This window comes from Alligator sinensis, unplaced genomic scaffold (genome assembly GCF_000455745.1).
Source record: "Alligator sinensis unplaced genomic scaffold, ASM45574v1 scaffold755_1, whole genome shotgun sequence".
Classification (NCBI taxonomy): domain Eukaryota; kingdom Metazoa; phylum Chordata; order Crocodylia; family Alligatoridae; genus Alligator; species Alligator sinensis.
This window is the reverse complement of record NW_005842955.1, coordinates 144,826-162,000: the sequence shown is the minus strand read 5'-3', so window position 1 is coordinate 162,000 and position 17,175 is coordinate 144,826. Positions and strand designations below refer to the sequence as shown.

Genomic DNA, 17,175 nt, shown 5'->3' with positions numbered 1-17,175 from the left:
AATGTTTTATTGATATATTTACAATTCTAAGTCAATTTGCAAGCCTACCAGTGTCTCTATCATCATAATAAAAATAAATTCTAAATATCTGTATGTTTTGATGTTTGCTTTTGGTTTTCTTATCAAAAAACAATTAGAGCTCCCCTTGACCCCTTCACTAACTAGGATGTGGGCACAGCTGCCCCTGCAGCCATAGCTCCTGCTGGCAGGTCTCATCCTATCTGGCAGTTGGGCATGCTGGGTGTGATGGGGATTGTGGGGTTTGCAGGAGGAGGGTGGGAAGGGGTGTGGGGGGATGTGTGGGGATGTGTGGGGGGGCATGTAGTGTGTGGGTAGGTGTGGGTTGATTGGTGGGGGGACTGGGTGTAGGAGGTCTGTGGGGGGGCTGCTTAGGAGGAGTGGGTCCCTGGCTCCCCCACAGGACTCAGCCCCCCCACAGCACATAGACTGCCCCCCTACAGGGGCTACAGCCCCTCTACAGGGCCCACAGATCCCCCACAGAGACTACAGCCCCCCCCCCACAGGGCCTACATGTCCCCCCCACAGCAGCATTGGCTGTCAATGCTCAGGGCCTGCTGCTGGCAAAACCCCCTGTGGTGCAGTGCTGTGCAGCACGGCGCCAGCCACCTCAGATCTGGCGCCACCTGTGCCACCTGTCATGGGGCCAGCATGACACTGTGCACCTTCAGTCAGCCCTGGGCTGCTTGGGCTGTCACCTGGGGCTGTCACTGCTTGTAGGGACTGCGTGTCGTGCCAGGTTGGGTCCTGCCTCCACAGAACCAGCCCAAACCAACAGTGTGCAGGACCCACAGAGGCAGGACTCAACCCAGCGTGACACGCAGTCCCTGCAAGCAGGTGACAGTCTGAGCAGCCCAGGGCTGCCTGAAGGTGCATGGTGCTATGCCGGCCCCGTGAAAAGCGGCGCAGTTGGTGCCGGGTCTGAGGTGGCCAGCACTGCTGTGCTGTGCCGTGCCACAGCAGGCTTTGCCAGTAGTGGGCCCTGTGCACCAACGGCCACTGCTGCTGTGAGATGAGCTATGGGCTCTGCAGGGGGAGGGGCTGTGGGCCCTATGGGGGTGAGCTGTGGGCCCTGCAGGGGACCCAGTCCTTCCCCCCCCCCCCCCCCCGCGGGGCCCCACCCACGTGGCGTACGGGCCAAGTGGCTGCTGCCATCAGGGCCATGGGGGGGGGGGTGCCAGCATGTAGTGGCCCTTCGGTCAAGCCCCCCCTACGCACCCACCCACCCACAAACCCCACACCCCCTGCCACTCTCCACACCCATAAACACTCCACTCCTGTCCCTAACTTACCTGGGACAGTCCCCGGGTCCTGGTCACGCCACAGCCTTGCCCCGGTTTTGCTTACCCCAGCATGCTAAGGGAGTGTGCCCTGCATTCTAGGGCAGCAGAAGCACAGTAGAGACACTGTGGCCAGAAACCAGTGTGTCTCTCTGGAGGACTGACTTCCTAGTTGCCTCAGGCCATGGTCCTGGACTGTGCCCTGCCCCACTTTTTTTTTGGATACCTAGATTTTCAGGTATCAAATTTTGAGCCCACGCTGCAAATATACAGCATGGGGAACATTTTTTTGTCCCCAATGTGCCTCTTGCCACGTCTCAAATTGCTTTGAGACGCCGCAAGGGGCTCGTGCAAGCTTATCTGGATGTGCCCTTTGGCTTCATTATTAAAAGTGGACCACTGTGCATGTTTACTACCATTTTATTAAACTATATGCATCCAAATGTTTATCAGTGTGCATTGAAAGCAAATTTGATAAGCTATAAAGGATCTGGCAGAGATCAATAAACATCAAGCAATGAAGTTTTTTAATAGTAGATGATGATAACACCTGCAGGTCAAAAATCCATTCTAATATAATAAAGGGCTTAATCCATCTGTCTGTCTGTCCGTAATGCTCTTGGAGCACTCTGATTGGTTACTGAAACAACCAATCAGAATGCTCCAAGAGCATTACAGACAGGAAGTGGTAGCGGTGGTGTGGTGGAGTGCTGCTGTGACAGCGGGGATTGAGGGGATGGAGTAGGGGGGGCAAGGCCAGTGGTTCTGGCCTCACCCGCACTCCCTTGGCCATGCTCCTTGGAGGCAGTGGCAGTTCAGGGTGTTGGTGTAGGGGGACAGTGGGGCAAACTCCCCCCCACCAACTCCTGGGAGGCGGTGGTGGCCCTGGGGGAGGGGGCAGGCTAGGGTTAAGGTTAGCACGCTTCCCTCCTTCTGTCTCCGTCCCCTCCCCATCATTCTTGATGGGTAATTTACTAGTAATATAATATCAGACTTGTCTTAGCTACCACAATATGATAATGTGAGGCAGATGTTCTCTTTTTATTATTGACCACTGTAGTAAGTTTAGCACAGTAGATGTAAAGGTTTGAGTACATGCTTATTTCTTCCAACCTAAACATAAGTTTACTAATCAGGAGTGAACTTTAAAAAGAAGGCAGCTTAATTCAAATGAACATTTTTTTGATTTTCACAGCTATTCAGGTATTTTGAAAGAAATGTATCTATTTTGATTTAGCAATTAGGGTGTAAGTCCAATAAGGATAGGTTTTTGTGAAGCAGTAGTCTAGCTGGTGTTTGTAAAAAGTAAGAGTGTTTTCAGAATCATATCACACAAGTGGGCATTCTGTCTCATTTATGGTAGGGGTTCACTGTTCGTAACTTTCCATTCAGAGCTGGAAACGTGACTGTGTTTTGTTATTCTGACTTGCTGGGCCAGATCTGTTCTTTCATTTATAAATGTTCAAAGGCACTTGAGATATAGGATGCATTTAAAATATAGCTAAGGAAAATCAGTCAACTTACTGAGTTTTGAAGGTTTGCCTACTGACTTTGGAGTCTTTTTTTCTTTTGCTTATATCAGATGGTTCAGAAAGTCCATAAAGAGACTTTCTTGTTAACCATGCTTTTGGGTTCTTAGTTGTGGGAAAGTCTCCGCCCCTTGAGTTTTTAAATTTCAGTTCTGTCAAGAATTTATAAGCCCTGTAAGCATATTGTCAGCAGAGCTTGTAATTGCTGTGAACCCCATAGTCTACTATGCCTGTGGAGTTTATTACTTTCTGAGGCTTGAAATGTGAGATTCATCCACAGGATCATAAGCTTTTAAAATCTATTCCCGCAAAATTTATAACTGCTGCTGGCTCCGTCTCCATCTTTTCTCAGATCAGTCACCAACTCACACAACAGAATCTGAAGAGGTTGAGGTGTATGTATTGTATCTTCCCCTGCCATTGTTATATATTGTATATCGCTTATTGGTAAAACTGGGAGTACAGACCCTAAATCAAAGATGTAAGCATCTGTCTATAATGTATCCACAGGTTCCCTTCTCTCCATTATAGGCTGCAAGGGTAAGTGAAAAAGTGCATTGTTGGGCTAGGGACAGCAGTTGCACATAACCTAGTGTAAGTGATTGGAAACCAGTTCAAATCTGTAATGCAACAGAAGTTCAGTGCATATAAACTGATTTCAAGATGGCCGAAACTGGTTTAAGATAAACCTGGATGGATGTAGTATCAGACTTAATTGATTAAGGCTAAATTAGTTTATTGAACTGCTGTACCAGATCCCCTTCAGATTCAAGCTAACTCACAGTCGCGCAGCATCCCATGATGCTTTGCACCTCCCCTGCAAACCCCCTGCACCTCTTGCAGGCTAGCCTTGGCCCAAGCTGCGTGCTGCAGCTGAGTAGGGAGGCATGCTGTAGTGTCCTCCAGCTTCTGGCAAGTGCCTGCATTTCAGGAATCAAAAGTGAATGTCTGTTCACTTGCGTATCAGTCCAGTTTATGCGGTTGAGACTAACCGATGAAGATTGAATCAATTCAGCCTCAGGCTTTTTGACTGTCTGTACTTAGCCAAGGAGTTTATACCCTCTACCTTCGGGAAGACTGAAACAGCCAGGAGGATCTCTAGATAGTGGGTGAAGAATGGACAGAAACACAGGAAAGATGTTGGAAACTAAGCTTCCCTGAGCATGTCTACATGAGACCCTGTGTCACCATAGTGATGAACTACATCACCATAGCTCATTGCTATGACATTGCATCACATAGCATCAGAGGGCACAAACCATGATGCCAATGCTACTGTGCAGTAGCAATGAACTACTGAGTAGTAGCTCATTGCTACTATGCAGTAGCCTCAGACACGACCCATGCAGCCTCAGGACTGCATAATAACGTTGGTTACTTGCTCACGCTAGTACTAGATGACTTCACAGTAACACCTGCGTAGTCCAGCAGACGTGTAGACACGCACACTGAGTCTCTGTTATTTAGGATTTAAACTTATAAAGAATTGTTCTGCTCTTTTAATGCTCCATTTTCACAAGTAAAGCTAAGAACAGAATTTGGCCTAAGCAGTCTGTGAATGTTGTTCTACAAGGTCTTTTAACCTAGTCTTTCAAAATATTTTTTAAGTGTCTTTTATGGCCATGTGATGTATACTCATCCTGTTTATGGACCTCAGTTCTGCAGACCTGTTTGCATGCTTTAGTATGCAGTATTGAGCCTTAACATATATTTAGTCCATCTCTGTTTCCAAAATACACTGTTAGACCTAAAAATAAAGTTGTGTATTTCTTTGGCCTTGAGCCTATTTCTTATATCGGTATGTACATTAATTTAAGGTGACAGGAAACCTCTCTCTATCATTATTGCCTTCAAAATATTTCTTCTTAATATTAGTGGCATAGGAAGACAATCCTTAGCTGAGAGAACTTGAACAAAATAAGGTTATGTGGGGACAGCTGTAACTTATTTTAATTTTCCTTGTGCCAATCAAAGAGCACATTAATATGTTATGGCTGTCTTTCACATCTGTAGAAACTGCCTGCTTAACATTTTGATATTCTTGTTTCTGAACAAGACCAAAATATCAAAAGAACACTAAAGTATCCTTTTAACCCTGTTTTGGTACTTCTAATCCTGTCTGAAACCATGAGGTGGGGAAAATGTAAATGGAAAACCAAGGAGAGATCTTTTTCATGCATCAGATTTTGGATTTCGTAATAAGTTCTGATCACACCTTTCATTTTTGTTTTTTGAACAATTTCACTAGAAAACTTAAATTACTGAAAATAGCACAGTAAATTGCACAAGTATGTTGGCATTTTTTCCAAGGGAGGAGGAGAACAAGGAAGAAAAATTCAGCAAAATAAACATATTTTTGAAAGTCTGTTGCTCATGACTGACTGCTTTAGGAATAGAACTCTAAATAAAGTACAGTAGTTCATAGAAGGCATTTATGTTGGAAGTGTTGATTTTTTTTTAAGTATTATAGATTCCATTTTTAGAGAATATATTTTTAAATAGTATTTACTTCAGCATCTATTTTGAAACCTAAGCCTGAAAACAACATATGAGATAGCTACATAATTTCTTTTTTATTTCCATATTATATTTAACAAAGCAGTTAAGATTCCGACTTCTAAGACAACTTGTTTCCAAGTGATCTTTATACAACTCAGTAAAGAATATCAATCTAGAAATTAGTTATTAATAGCATTTAAGTGTCAAAGTCTATCCAAAGTCACTTTCAATACTAATTCCTTCCTTCCGGCCCCAGCCTGCAGCAGCAGCCCACCCTCACCCCACATACAGATCTGGGTGGGCACACATCCCCCATGCCTCCCTCAGGAGTGCACACAGCAGCAGGAGCACCCCTCCACCCCCGCATGCTCCCCAGACAAGCTACTCATGGCTCTGTCTGGTGCGCCACCCTAGCTAGGTAGCACTTGCCTCAGCCCCATTTAGGGGTAGCTAGGTAGGTAGCACTTGCCCTCGCTAGCTAGGTAGCACTTGCCCTTGCTTACTGCAGGGGCCTCAATCTGCTCCCACCATGCCCCTTCCCTCCACCTGCCCCTTCCCCCCCCAGCAAACTTACCAGCTGGATGCTGCTGTCCAAGCTGCCTGGCTGGCCACGTGCATGCTGCGGCTGCACAAATGCACATGGCATTTGTTGGCAACATTATCAACCACATCAGCCAAAAAAATCCCAATTGCCAATGTTAATTTTCCTTTTATCGGTGCTGATATGATATGTACTGATGTATGTCGGTGCACCTGTAATAGTTGCTCCAGTTAAAGATAGTAGTCAATAAATCCTACTTGGATATTCCTGGACCATCACAACTATAGTACCATTATAACACCACTACTCCTTAAATCATTCAGCATGAATGCAATTGAAGGCAAAGCAAGGACCACTAAATATATATTGACTACTTCATGTTTTGGTTTGAAATCCTCAAGATGTGATTTGTGTACTAGGCCTTGTCCACACTGGGGAGATTTACTGGAATAGCTACTGTGGAAGCCAAACTACTGGCATAATTTTAATGCAGAATAATTATTCTAGAACAAAAGAGAATAATTACCTGGGAAACCTGAAGAATTATTGCAGAATACCTTATTCTTCAGTGTAGAGGCAAGATTTATTTTTTTTTAGTCATCTCATCTGTCAGACCAACTGTATAGTTGGGGGTGGGAGGAGGCAGGATGTTGGACAAACTTTTGGACACAAAATGCTGCTCATTAGGTCTGCAATAGCTATTCAGGTTGATTTCCCTGTGTACAGAGGCCCTTAAGTAAGCAACCAGTATGAAGTGTCTGCCTTACTCATCCAAAATGCAAAACCCAGCATGTACAAAGTTGATGATATTATTTGAGCCACCTCTGACTACTGCATATTTTGGTCATTATGCCCTGCATTTAATTTTCTCTGACGGCCCTTTTGCTGTTTGACATAACTACATTAAATCTGGGGGGGGTTTTATATGTTGCACATATTTCTTAATAGAAATGTCTTTTGCTTTCTTTTTTCTCTTAGTGATATGACAAGAAGAGTGGAGATTTCTGGAGAAGGTGGCCCTTTGGGAATACATGTAGTGCCCTTTTTTTCATCTCTGAGTGGAAGGTAAAGTGATTTCCTTATTACAGAGATGCAGGCTAATGAAAAGGTCACAGATATGTTTATATATCTTAAGATCTCCCTACTGTGAAAGCATGAGGGGGAGCTAAAACTGTTTGTTTTTTTCTTAGGTTTTTTTTTTAATAGTTGGTTACTGAACCCAACACACTATCTTCCTTCAGTAGCATCTTTGTTGTTCTGTATACACATTAAGAACATTAAGCCCATTTTATATCCATAATGTTTATAGTTCAAACAAACCCTAAATTTCCTTTTTGCATGTAAGTATGGTGACCTGGCCTCTCTGAAGATTATTGCATTTCTAAAAGATTTTTGTCCAATTTGATTTTTCTCCCCTTCTCCTTATTCCTAAATAGCAGACCAGACAGAAAAGTCAAAACAATTTGCTTGTCTGGTCATGCTCAATTTTTTCAAGCCACCTTTCAAATTAGGTTCCATAGCATTTACAAAATGTGTACTATACCATGAACTTTTCTTTGTCACTGAAAGATTACTTTAATTGTAAATGATTTAACATAGTCTCTTGAGAACGCAAAAGCCTATTACAGTGGCAAGTTCATATTGATGTACCGTAGTTAAGACTGTGTCAGCATTTTCATTATAACTCCCGATTTTCCAGGCTATGTAACTTGGATGTAAAAATTCTCTCTAGACTGAAATTTGACATAGAAGGTCGCTGCCAGAGAGTTAATTTGACACTGGCAACCCTGTGAAAGAGATGGGAAATTGCCAGTGTCATAAATGACATCACTTCATAGTAAAATGGTTGCCTTTTATGCTAAGCCAATTATAATTATAAACTTAAAAGTCAGTCTAATCATAAAGAAAATTGTTTCTTAACTTGTCAACTTTCAGAATGGTGGAATAACTGGGAAAAGTGTAGTTTTCCTTTTAAGGTGGCGTGCTCCTTGACTATTTCCTCAACAGAATCTGAGGTTCTAGGTGGAGCCAAGTTCAATTGGGATGTTTTAGCTGTCCATTTGAAAAGTAGATGTTCCACCCATAGCTCCCTAGAACAATGCCAGAAGCACAGGGAAATGGGGTGGTGGTGGTTCTATCTCCCCAAAATCCTTGCTTGCCACTTATTCCCTGGATCATCATAGGTACAACAAAAGCCCAATCCTTGCACAGCTGGAAAAATGGTATTTTATTTTGAGTGGAAAGTTGATCTGAGATTAAAAGTTAGAAGATCTGAGTTCTGTCCCTGGTTCAGTCGCCGACTGCTTGTTTTGCCTGAGGCAAGGCACTTCATGTTTGTTTCTATATCATGAAATGGAGACAATACTTCTTTATATTATAGGGACATTGTCAGGCTCAATTTACTAATGTTTGTAAAATACCTTGAGATCCTCAGGGAAGACACCATAAAATTGCTAGGCATTAAAATCAGCAGTTTATTATTATTGCAGTGCTGAAATCTCGCTGCTTTGGGTATAGCTTTTAAAGAACATGCTAAAAAGACACTGGAACTCCTTGGCCTACTTTCTGTGCATGTTAATATTCTTGTTTACAGATATCATTGGGTATAGCTTAGAGCAGGCTATTTTTTGACAGACGGACTGAATTGTCTTGAGAAATTTAAATGACCCCTGGCAGAATTGTACTGGTATCTTTATAAAATACTAGAGTGGTTTAAGCACTTGTCCCTTTTATTTAATCAAATTGAAACCAGTATATAACATTTCTAACTCATCCAAGAATAGAAGAAGCCTCTTCTCTTTCTAGTTATAAACTAGTATATTTATTATAGCAGTACTGGTAGTGCCTATTTTAGTGAATAACATTAAGGCATACAATCCTAGTTAGTTAAATCCTCACCCTGATTTTAAAATGTTAGGCTTTTAATATGTATGTGATCGACAACAGCTAGTTTCTGTTTTCTTTACAGTAAGACCTACCAAAAGAGAGGAAATTAAATTTAAAAAGCACATTAAAATAATGTTAAAGTTGAGACTTTAAACAATAAAAATAATGGAGTAATGAGTTTAGGCTGCCACATCAAACTTAACTCAAGCCATGTGTTAGGTACTGTAGCACAGACGGGAATTTTTCAGCTCAGTATTCAATGGCTGCAGTGTCTGGGTCCAGTGGGATTATTTAAAATCATAGTACCACCCTTAATTTGTAATTTCTTTAATTTCCTTGTTTTTATTAGTTTGTACCATAATCTAATTATTTTAAATTAGACTGTAGCATTTAACGCTTTGGCTGTAGCTAATTGGTTGTTTCCATTGGTATTCTTGGATATTGTCAATTTTTGTCTCTCCCCACATATCCTCTCTCCTTCCCTCTCAGACTCGCCTACCACAAAGTCTTTAACATAGCATGTGTATGCATGATATTTGGGGGTTTACATAACAAGTTTGTTATGGTGGGGCAAATACAGTGAAGTAATTGTTCAGTAGAAATAAAGCCTACACACAGTGCTCCCTTTTGTAGACAAAAACTTTGTTTGAGGGGCGGTATTTTCAATTATGTAGTAAACAATTAAAAATCAGATGCAAGGTAACCAAAAAACTACTTTACAAAACTGGTTTACAGTCACTTACGAGCCTTTTTGATGCTATAAAATCTTGGGTGCAATCACAAATTTAGAAAAAATACAGGAATTTTGTTTTTTTAATATGGAGGTCATAGCAAGGAGGTGTGAAATTGAAAATTAATCCAGTGAAACCACTGGAAGAGGACCTCTAAATGCCATCTATTTTGATGTTCATAAGGTATGGAAAGTTGGTGAATAAAAACTGTATTATAAAATACCTTTATACACACACAGTCAGTTACTTGGAATGTGAGACTGATCACACTGACATCTCAAGTTTTTAAGCTGGATGCACTGAAAGTAAGAGTTTCTACCTGAAATCTTTCCCATTAGCTGATTCAGTGCTTATAGTGCCATCAGGAGAGGAAGTTCCATTTTTTTTAGGCATCTTATTCTTCCTTATATAATTGTTTGGCACAATATATTCTATTTGAGTATCTAAAATTGCTTTATAAATTTTAATGCAGACAACATCTAATAGCCCTGTAATGTAGCAAAATAATATTATTCTCATTGGTCAGATAAAGATGCCATGAAACACAAGGGATTTAAGTGGCTTGACAAAGGATGTGCAGGAAGTCCTGACAGTAGTAGGTCTAGGTGAATACCCCAGATCCCCTGGCTAGTGCTTTGTAAAACTTTATTAATGAACATAGCCATGGTTTGCAGCTGATCAGTGAGACCTACTAGGTTTGAAATCTGTGTCAATTTAGCCTAATTTTGGAGATTTTTTTTACTTGCCTAGGGAGTGTTTTTTTTCCTCCCACATGTCAGAAATGGGCTTCCGGTTCCTTATAGCTTTAAGGTATATATTTTGATCTCATCTAACTAAAACTATTATTCTTTCCTTAACCATAATGGCAGGGCTGGATTTTAGTAGTGATTTAATTGTATTTAGCAACATATGCATGTTATATAACATTATATATTCTAACATTTTGATTGGACAGGGAAATCTGGCTTTCTCTTTCACTGCTCCATCTTCTGGGTTAGCACTTTCTGAAGTGCTGGAAGAATAACAGTATTAGTATACTAAATTATTATTGGCTGATTTAATATTTTTGTTGGAGCATCTTGCTCATTAATAAAGATTTTAGAAATCATTACTTTAAAATAAGAACTAGGCTAGGATTAGGAGACCATAAGTAATTTTTTTTCCTTGTATAGAGATCAGTGCCTATTTTTAGTTATTAGAACTACTAGAAATCTATCAAGGATAGTCATTACTTTTATTATTGTTTTTCAGGATGTTAGGACTCTTTATTCGTGGTATTGAGGAGAACAGCAGGTCCAGGCGTGATGGACTTTTCCATGAAAATGAATGTATTGTGAAAATTAACCACGTGGACCTTGTTGATAGAACTTTTGCCCAGTGAGTGCTGCTTTATTGTTTTATCAGTTCAGTTAACTTCTAGAAATGTATATAACACTGTACTTATTGACATCATAAATGTAGATGTCTAAGTGAAAAACTTAAATATACATTATCAGAAATTACATTATTTGGATTATTTGGATATCGCAAAAAAAAATTAAGTAATATAGTGCTGATCGAAAGCATACTGTATAGATGTAGTTTACATAACATTTCTTAGTAAGTCAGTATCTTCACTTTATTTATTCTTCTTCTACGGTTTACTTTCAATTTGTTGTACTAAGGCATTGAAAAGAAAACAAATAGGATCTCTGGTGCCCAGAACGTTAGAAAGGGTCGTCTTACTGCAAGTAGTTTAAAGGAGAGAGAGGTTTTTGTTCTGCATGTTTAAAATGAATGACTAAAACTGACAAGTATGAAACAGCTGACCTAAATTGGAAGTCTAAAATAAAGGTAAAAGTATAGTGTGATTAGTTTGGTAATTTTGTCTTAAAGTAAATTAGCATTAGTATTCATCTCATATCAGTTTAAAAAACAGAGGGTAGTTTCATAAAATTTCCCAAACATTTGCTTAAATAATTAGTAATCTGTTTTCATTTTTAATCCTTATATTTAAACAGCTAGCCGCTTTTCATAAGATAGGGACCACTTATTTAAAGCTCACAAGGACTGAAGTTTACTGATCTAAACTGTAAATGAAATGCTCAAGGTTTATAGTCTAAAATCAAATATAAGCATTCACCATTACTTACAAAATTCATACATGTATGAATCCATTTAGATTAAAAGTATGATGTTTGATGACATGTATTACAATTACCTTAAAAGTTTCCTTTTTTATTTGTATTAATTTATTTGTGATTCCTTTCTTGTCCTGCTTAATGCTTTTTCAGTAGCTGATGATAAGCAACATCCTGTTATAAAATAGTATATGTCAATTTTTCTGATTATCTTTTTCCCTTATGGTTGCAAATTGGTAACATCAGAAGAAACTAACACCATTAAATGAGAGATGATTTACCTGGGTCTTCTACAAACCCCTGTAATCTAACCATAAAATATTTACTTCATGATCTCCATCCACTTCAGCTGCAAAATGTTCAAACAAGATGCTAGGAAACCATGGTCCCTTGAACCTGGTCACATTGGCCTCAAATCAACAAAGCGTTTAAGCACATGCTTCAAAGAAATATCCATTCAGCAAAGCATCTTAACCTATACTCAACTGCTGAAGTCACTGAGACTTAACAATGTGTCTAAATTTAAGCATATGTTTGGGTGCTTTCTGAATAGTGATAGGGTAGTGAATGCTTTAAACTGAAATACTAAAAGAGACTTTAATGTTACCTGTAGTACCTCTGGCTGCCACATACAGCCATCACAGGAAAGGGATATTTTGAAAAGAAAAGCAATAGACTTAAAGATGGACTTTTTACCCTCAAATCCACACACAAATATATTGAGTATAATATTTAAAGAGGTAAGAACACAAGTATATATATACTTGTTGGATCATAAATGTAGAAATGTTGGACCTGGACTTAATTAGCGCCTAATTAGCACTGCCCAATTAATGGCTGACCCAGTAGTTGGTTCCAAATGGGGTGATTTTTGGCTCCCCACTGGCTAATGAATTGACTGGCTGTATCAATCACCGCCCTATCAATCCGGCAATTGTTTGTACTATGACTACTAAGACATTTGCACACAGTTGTGTAACTGTCACAAATTCATTGGTTTATTGATGATAACAGGTAAAATATAAATGACTTGGAGAACAGTTGCAGCAGGTAACAACACTACAAAATATATACCCAGCAAAATTATTCTTATAATTCCTAAAAAAACACCTATACCTAACTGATCTAATGCCTATTTTACAATTCAGCCCCCACAAACACTAAAACCTTAGAATCAATATTAACTCGGGAATGGCTGTGAGTTTTATTATATGGGAGGAAAACTTTATTAAACTCTGGGTCTCCACCAGTCTGGAACACAGTGGATGTAGATCACACGGATAGTGATGATCCTATGGCAACTTACCTTCCACTTTAGGGAAGGGAGGAGAATGGAACGAGGAAGGAGAAGGAGGAAAAACAGGTGATACTTACACTAAGGGTGGAGGGCTGCAACTTATGCACTATACACACCCGGGGAGAAAGGGTCTAGGGAGCCAACCCTGGCCACTCTTGCTGTGAGATCACAATCAGGAGACCAGCAGCGGTGAGGACAGGTGGAGCCTCAAAGGTAGCGGTTGTTGGGGATGAATGCCAGATCTGTAGTGACCTCGCTGTCAAGGTTGTGCTCGACTCGTCAGACCTCCATGGCTGCAGCATAGCCTAATACACAACACCACACAACAAGCACCTACACTAATGCATCAATTCACCACAAAGCCACTTGCACTTAATTCATTCACCACACTAACAGTCTCTCTCTCTCTCCCTGTCTCACAGGATCCTTTTAGCATACACACACTAGCAGGCCCACACTCGCATGTGGCTTCACACACAGTCACGTTCCCTCTCTCTCAATCATGCCCTGAGTGTCAATCACGTCAAAACCTTTATAGGGGCAATGCACCCAGTACACCAGGGCTCTGCACATGGTACACTCTGTGCACTAGGTACTCTTCAGAGATACCTACCTTCAGAGGTAACTGAGCATGCACTCAAGTAGGAGATCATCCGAAGTTCAACACATGACCTACTTAGGCTATGTGTGTGTGCATTCTGCACAGGTGGAGCTAGGTGACAGTGCCATGGACTCAGATCCAACTTCACCTCCAACAGAAACACCATGTTTGTATACAACTACAAACACCTCTACTTGATGTAACTTTATAAATGTATATTGTATACACATCAGTAGTTATCCACAAGTAGTTGATGTAGAGTTTTTTGTTTCTTATGAGTTATAACATAAGTTACATCATAAATTTGAAGTTATTACATAGAAGTGTAGCATCAGTGGTCTTACATACTGTCTGTATTTGTAAAGGAAATGCATCTTTCTCAAATGAGGGTATAGATCAAAATACTTGAAGTTTTTTAATTATTTTGTTTAGAAGTACGCTGTCTCCCCATTATGCTTCCTCTGGAATGTATGGTAGACTTCCAGTGTCTCAGAACCTGTGACATGTAGCAGCATATATAATTTCACTCTCTTTTTTCTTATAATACTACTTATATTCTGGCAAACTTGGAAACACTGCAGCAATTATCTATATCATTCTTCCTTTTTAACTGAGAAATTCAGGGGGCTACATTTTTTTCCATTTTTTGCCAAATTTGGCCTTACCAATTTTGGCCATTTTACTTATTGTTACCTGAAGCAAGGTTACAAAAGTCTAATGCTTCTGTCCAAGGACAAGGGTCCAAAGCCATTGATTCCAGTGGCTCCAGATACAGATACAGTTACATATTTGTCTTTTGGCCAGAAATGCTATTTTAGCAATAAGGTTGGAAGTTAGCAAGAGCAGGTTTGACCAACACTTCTCTAAAATGTTTTAGAAAGGGATGATCCTGTCTAAGGGGTTTAGACTAAATGACTTCTTGAGGCCCCTTGCAGCCATACTTTTCTATTAGGCCTGTACGAAGCAGCAAGTATTCGCTTTGGATTCAGATTTGGGTGATTTGGAGGGACAATGATTCGATTCAGTGAATCAAATTGCTGTTCCAATTCAGTCCGGCTGATTCAGATTTGGAGATTCGGCACCGATTCGGAGATTCAGCCATAGACTATAATGGGGACTCACTAAAATACCTATAATTTTGTCATTTTTTTGCAGATTAAGATTAAAACAGCAGGGATGGTAGCCCCTTCTGAGGGCATGAAGCCTGCCAAGTTTCAAGGAGATAGCTGCAGGGGTTTCTATGAAAGTGTACCTCAAACTGTTGAAAACAAAAACTGTTGAAGATTACCCCATCCCTCTCCCTCTTCTCAGTTTCTGTTTGCTGCAAGCCTTCCGAATCTCTCTCAATTGATTTGGAAGCCTCCGATTCAATTCGGACCTTTTAATGGGTCTCCTGATTCAATTTGGATTTGGAGATTCAGCTGTCGAATCGGGCCAAATCTCTTCTGAATCGAATCGAGTACTGAAGCTGCGCACAGTCCTATTTTCTTTGATTCCTCCTACTTGCTTATAGGTTACTTTAATAGTTCTCAAAAGCTGCATTTATGTTTTATTTTTCAATTTTCATGTACTTTATGTGGAAGTTCTTAAGTATTGCTCCTGATTATTGGTTTTTCTTCAAATTGAATTGTCAGCATTATACTTGCCATATTCCCATGTTCATCTCATTTTATGAAGTTGAAACAGTCAGTCTCCTTTTTTGGCTTGGTGTTTTGCTGTGTTCTGGAGATTTTAGCATTTCTCCTAATTGAGTACATCATTTCTTTTAAGCATGCATTTGGGGTATCAATTAATTTAAATATTTCTGTCCATTGCTTTCTTGCCTTTTGAAGTACAGCAGTTATTTTTTCCCCTGTGTTTAGGGTTTCCCTCAGGATTACTAGTATTATCTTTATTTTTAGCTCATAGAAATACAAAACTCATATTTTGCTGATAGATTTAAAATGTACATCCCCAAAGATGTAGCTGATAAGCCACCAGGTAGTATATGGTCATGTGATTGCTTGCAAAAATGTGTGTGGGAAGTGAACTGAGATAAATGATGGAATATAGGACAGGACAACACTATGCATCTTTCAGCTCCCTTTCACCACCCATAACCCAAAATATCGATCTTATTCTGACTACCTTTCTTGATGCTCTGAGACCTCCTTTCGTATAGATATACTGAGTAGTGGTTAGTTAAGAATTTAGAGTAGCATTAGCAAGTTTGATAGTTTGCTCTTCTTTTGTGAGGAAACATTTTATTTCCTTAGGACAGAGACATTACTGAGCCACAAGAAGCTCTTCAACTTATTGAATACTTCTGTTAATGGAAAATGTTATCCGGGGGGGGTGGTAATCACCTTCCTACATACATTGGGTATGTCTCACATCACAATTAATGAACTGCAATTGATAGAGGTAGATTGTGTCATGACCCAAAGGGTATGATTTTGTGTGTGCTTCGGCACTGCAGAATTATTTCCCGCCACATGGAGCTTTCTTTGCACAGTGTAATTCTCAGTTGCATAGAGAAAACCCCGGTGCAAAGGAGTTCCTGCCATTCGCATGCAAATTTGTTTCCCACTATTGGCTGTTTCTAAATTATTCCCACGTGGCAGCTAGTGATTGGCTTGCCAGCTGTATAAGAGGCTTGAGTGGTTTCCGCCCAAGTTGGAGGAGGAGAAGGAGGACTTCACATCTCGTGAAGAACTCTAAGCGCACTGTGGAGCTTAACAAACCCAGCGTGTGCCTTAAGAAGGATCCGGCGCCCTGAACACCCGCTAGCCTCTCCCCGTCGCTGCACGATCCCTCGACGTACCCTTCCCTGCATGCTCGTGGAAAGTCACCTTTCGGACTCTCATCGTGGTCTCCAGAGCTCTTCTCGGGTTATTTCGTAAGGTTGATTCGACGGGCTCGCGGTTCTAGAGCTCTCAGCCAGCCTTGGACCAGAGTTCGTGGTTAGAACTCTTGTCCGCTCTTCTTCTTTTCTATCTGTAACTGCAACGCAAGCAAGTTTTCCTGCCTGCACCACGACCATCTACGGTGTAAGTAAAATAATCTTTAATTAACCTCTACGCGTCCGTGCCTAATTCTAGTCCGCCGTGCCGAATTCCCTGACCCACGTGCCAGGGCTGCTGGCCACAGCCCGCTGCGCGCCCCCGAAAGCCTCGGACCGCTCCCGGCCGGCGGAACGGGTGAAAGGTTTATCAGCGGACGCCTTTCGCTGAAGGAAGAAGAGGGAGCTTCCGAAGACAGAGCCCCGAGAGAGAGGGAAGTGTATCTTCACCCCGCAGCATTCGGGTGTATAATGAATAATGAACGGGTCCTGTTTAGGCCCCTCGACACTGTGTCCCTCGCCAGAGTCAGCCCGGCAGGTGCAGAAAACCCGACCCTCACCCGGGTGTGTGCCCGTTGCCTAAGATGTGCTCGGGAGAGTGGAGAACCAGTGCCGATCGACCGGTTCGCCCCCTTTACGGTAGCGTCTAGATTGAGGGGTCGTGAGCTTCCATCTGAGCTCCGCGAAGACCTGGAGACGGAGGGACATGCCGCAGATGAGAGGGTGGCCCCGAAATGCGACAAGGGGGGAATGCTAACTGCAACTTTTTGTACTGTAACCGATTTAATGCAGAAGAATTTAAGTTTAAAAGCCCAGCTGCGTATGGCCGTTCAAGCGGTCAAAGAAGCGGCT

The 17,175-nt window shown here is 41.1% G+C and overlaps 1 protein-coding gene across 1 annotated transcript in view; it reads left to right on the top strand.

The window, feature by feature from the left end:
* Positions 1 to 17,175, top strand: part of LOC102378994 (partitioning defective 3 homolog B-like) — a 462,493-nt gene that overhangs the window by 320,089 nt on the left and 125,229 nt on the right. The window contains exons 6-7 of the mRNA XM_025192649.1: positions 6,846 to 6,932; positions 10,736 to 10,861. Coding sequence (XP_025048434.1) covers positions 6,846 to 6,932; positions 10,736 to 10,861 — 213 coding nt within the window. The remainder of the gene's footprint in view (positions 1 to 6,845; positions 6,933 to 10,735; positions 10,862 to 17,175) is intronic.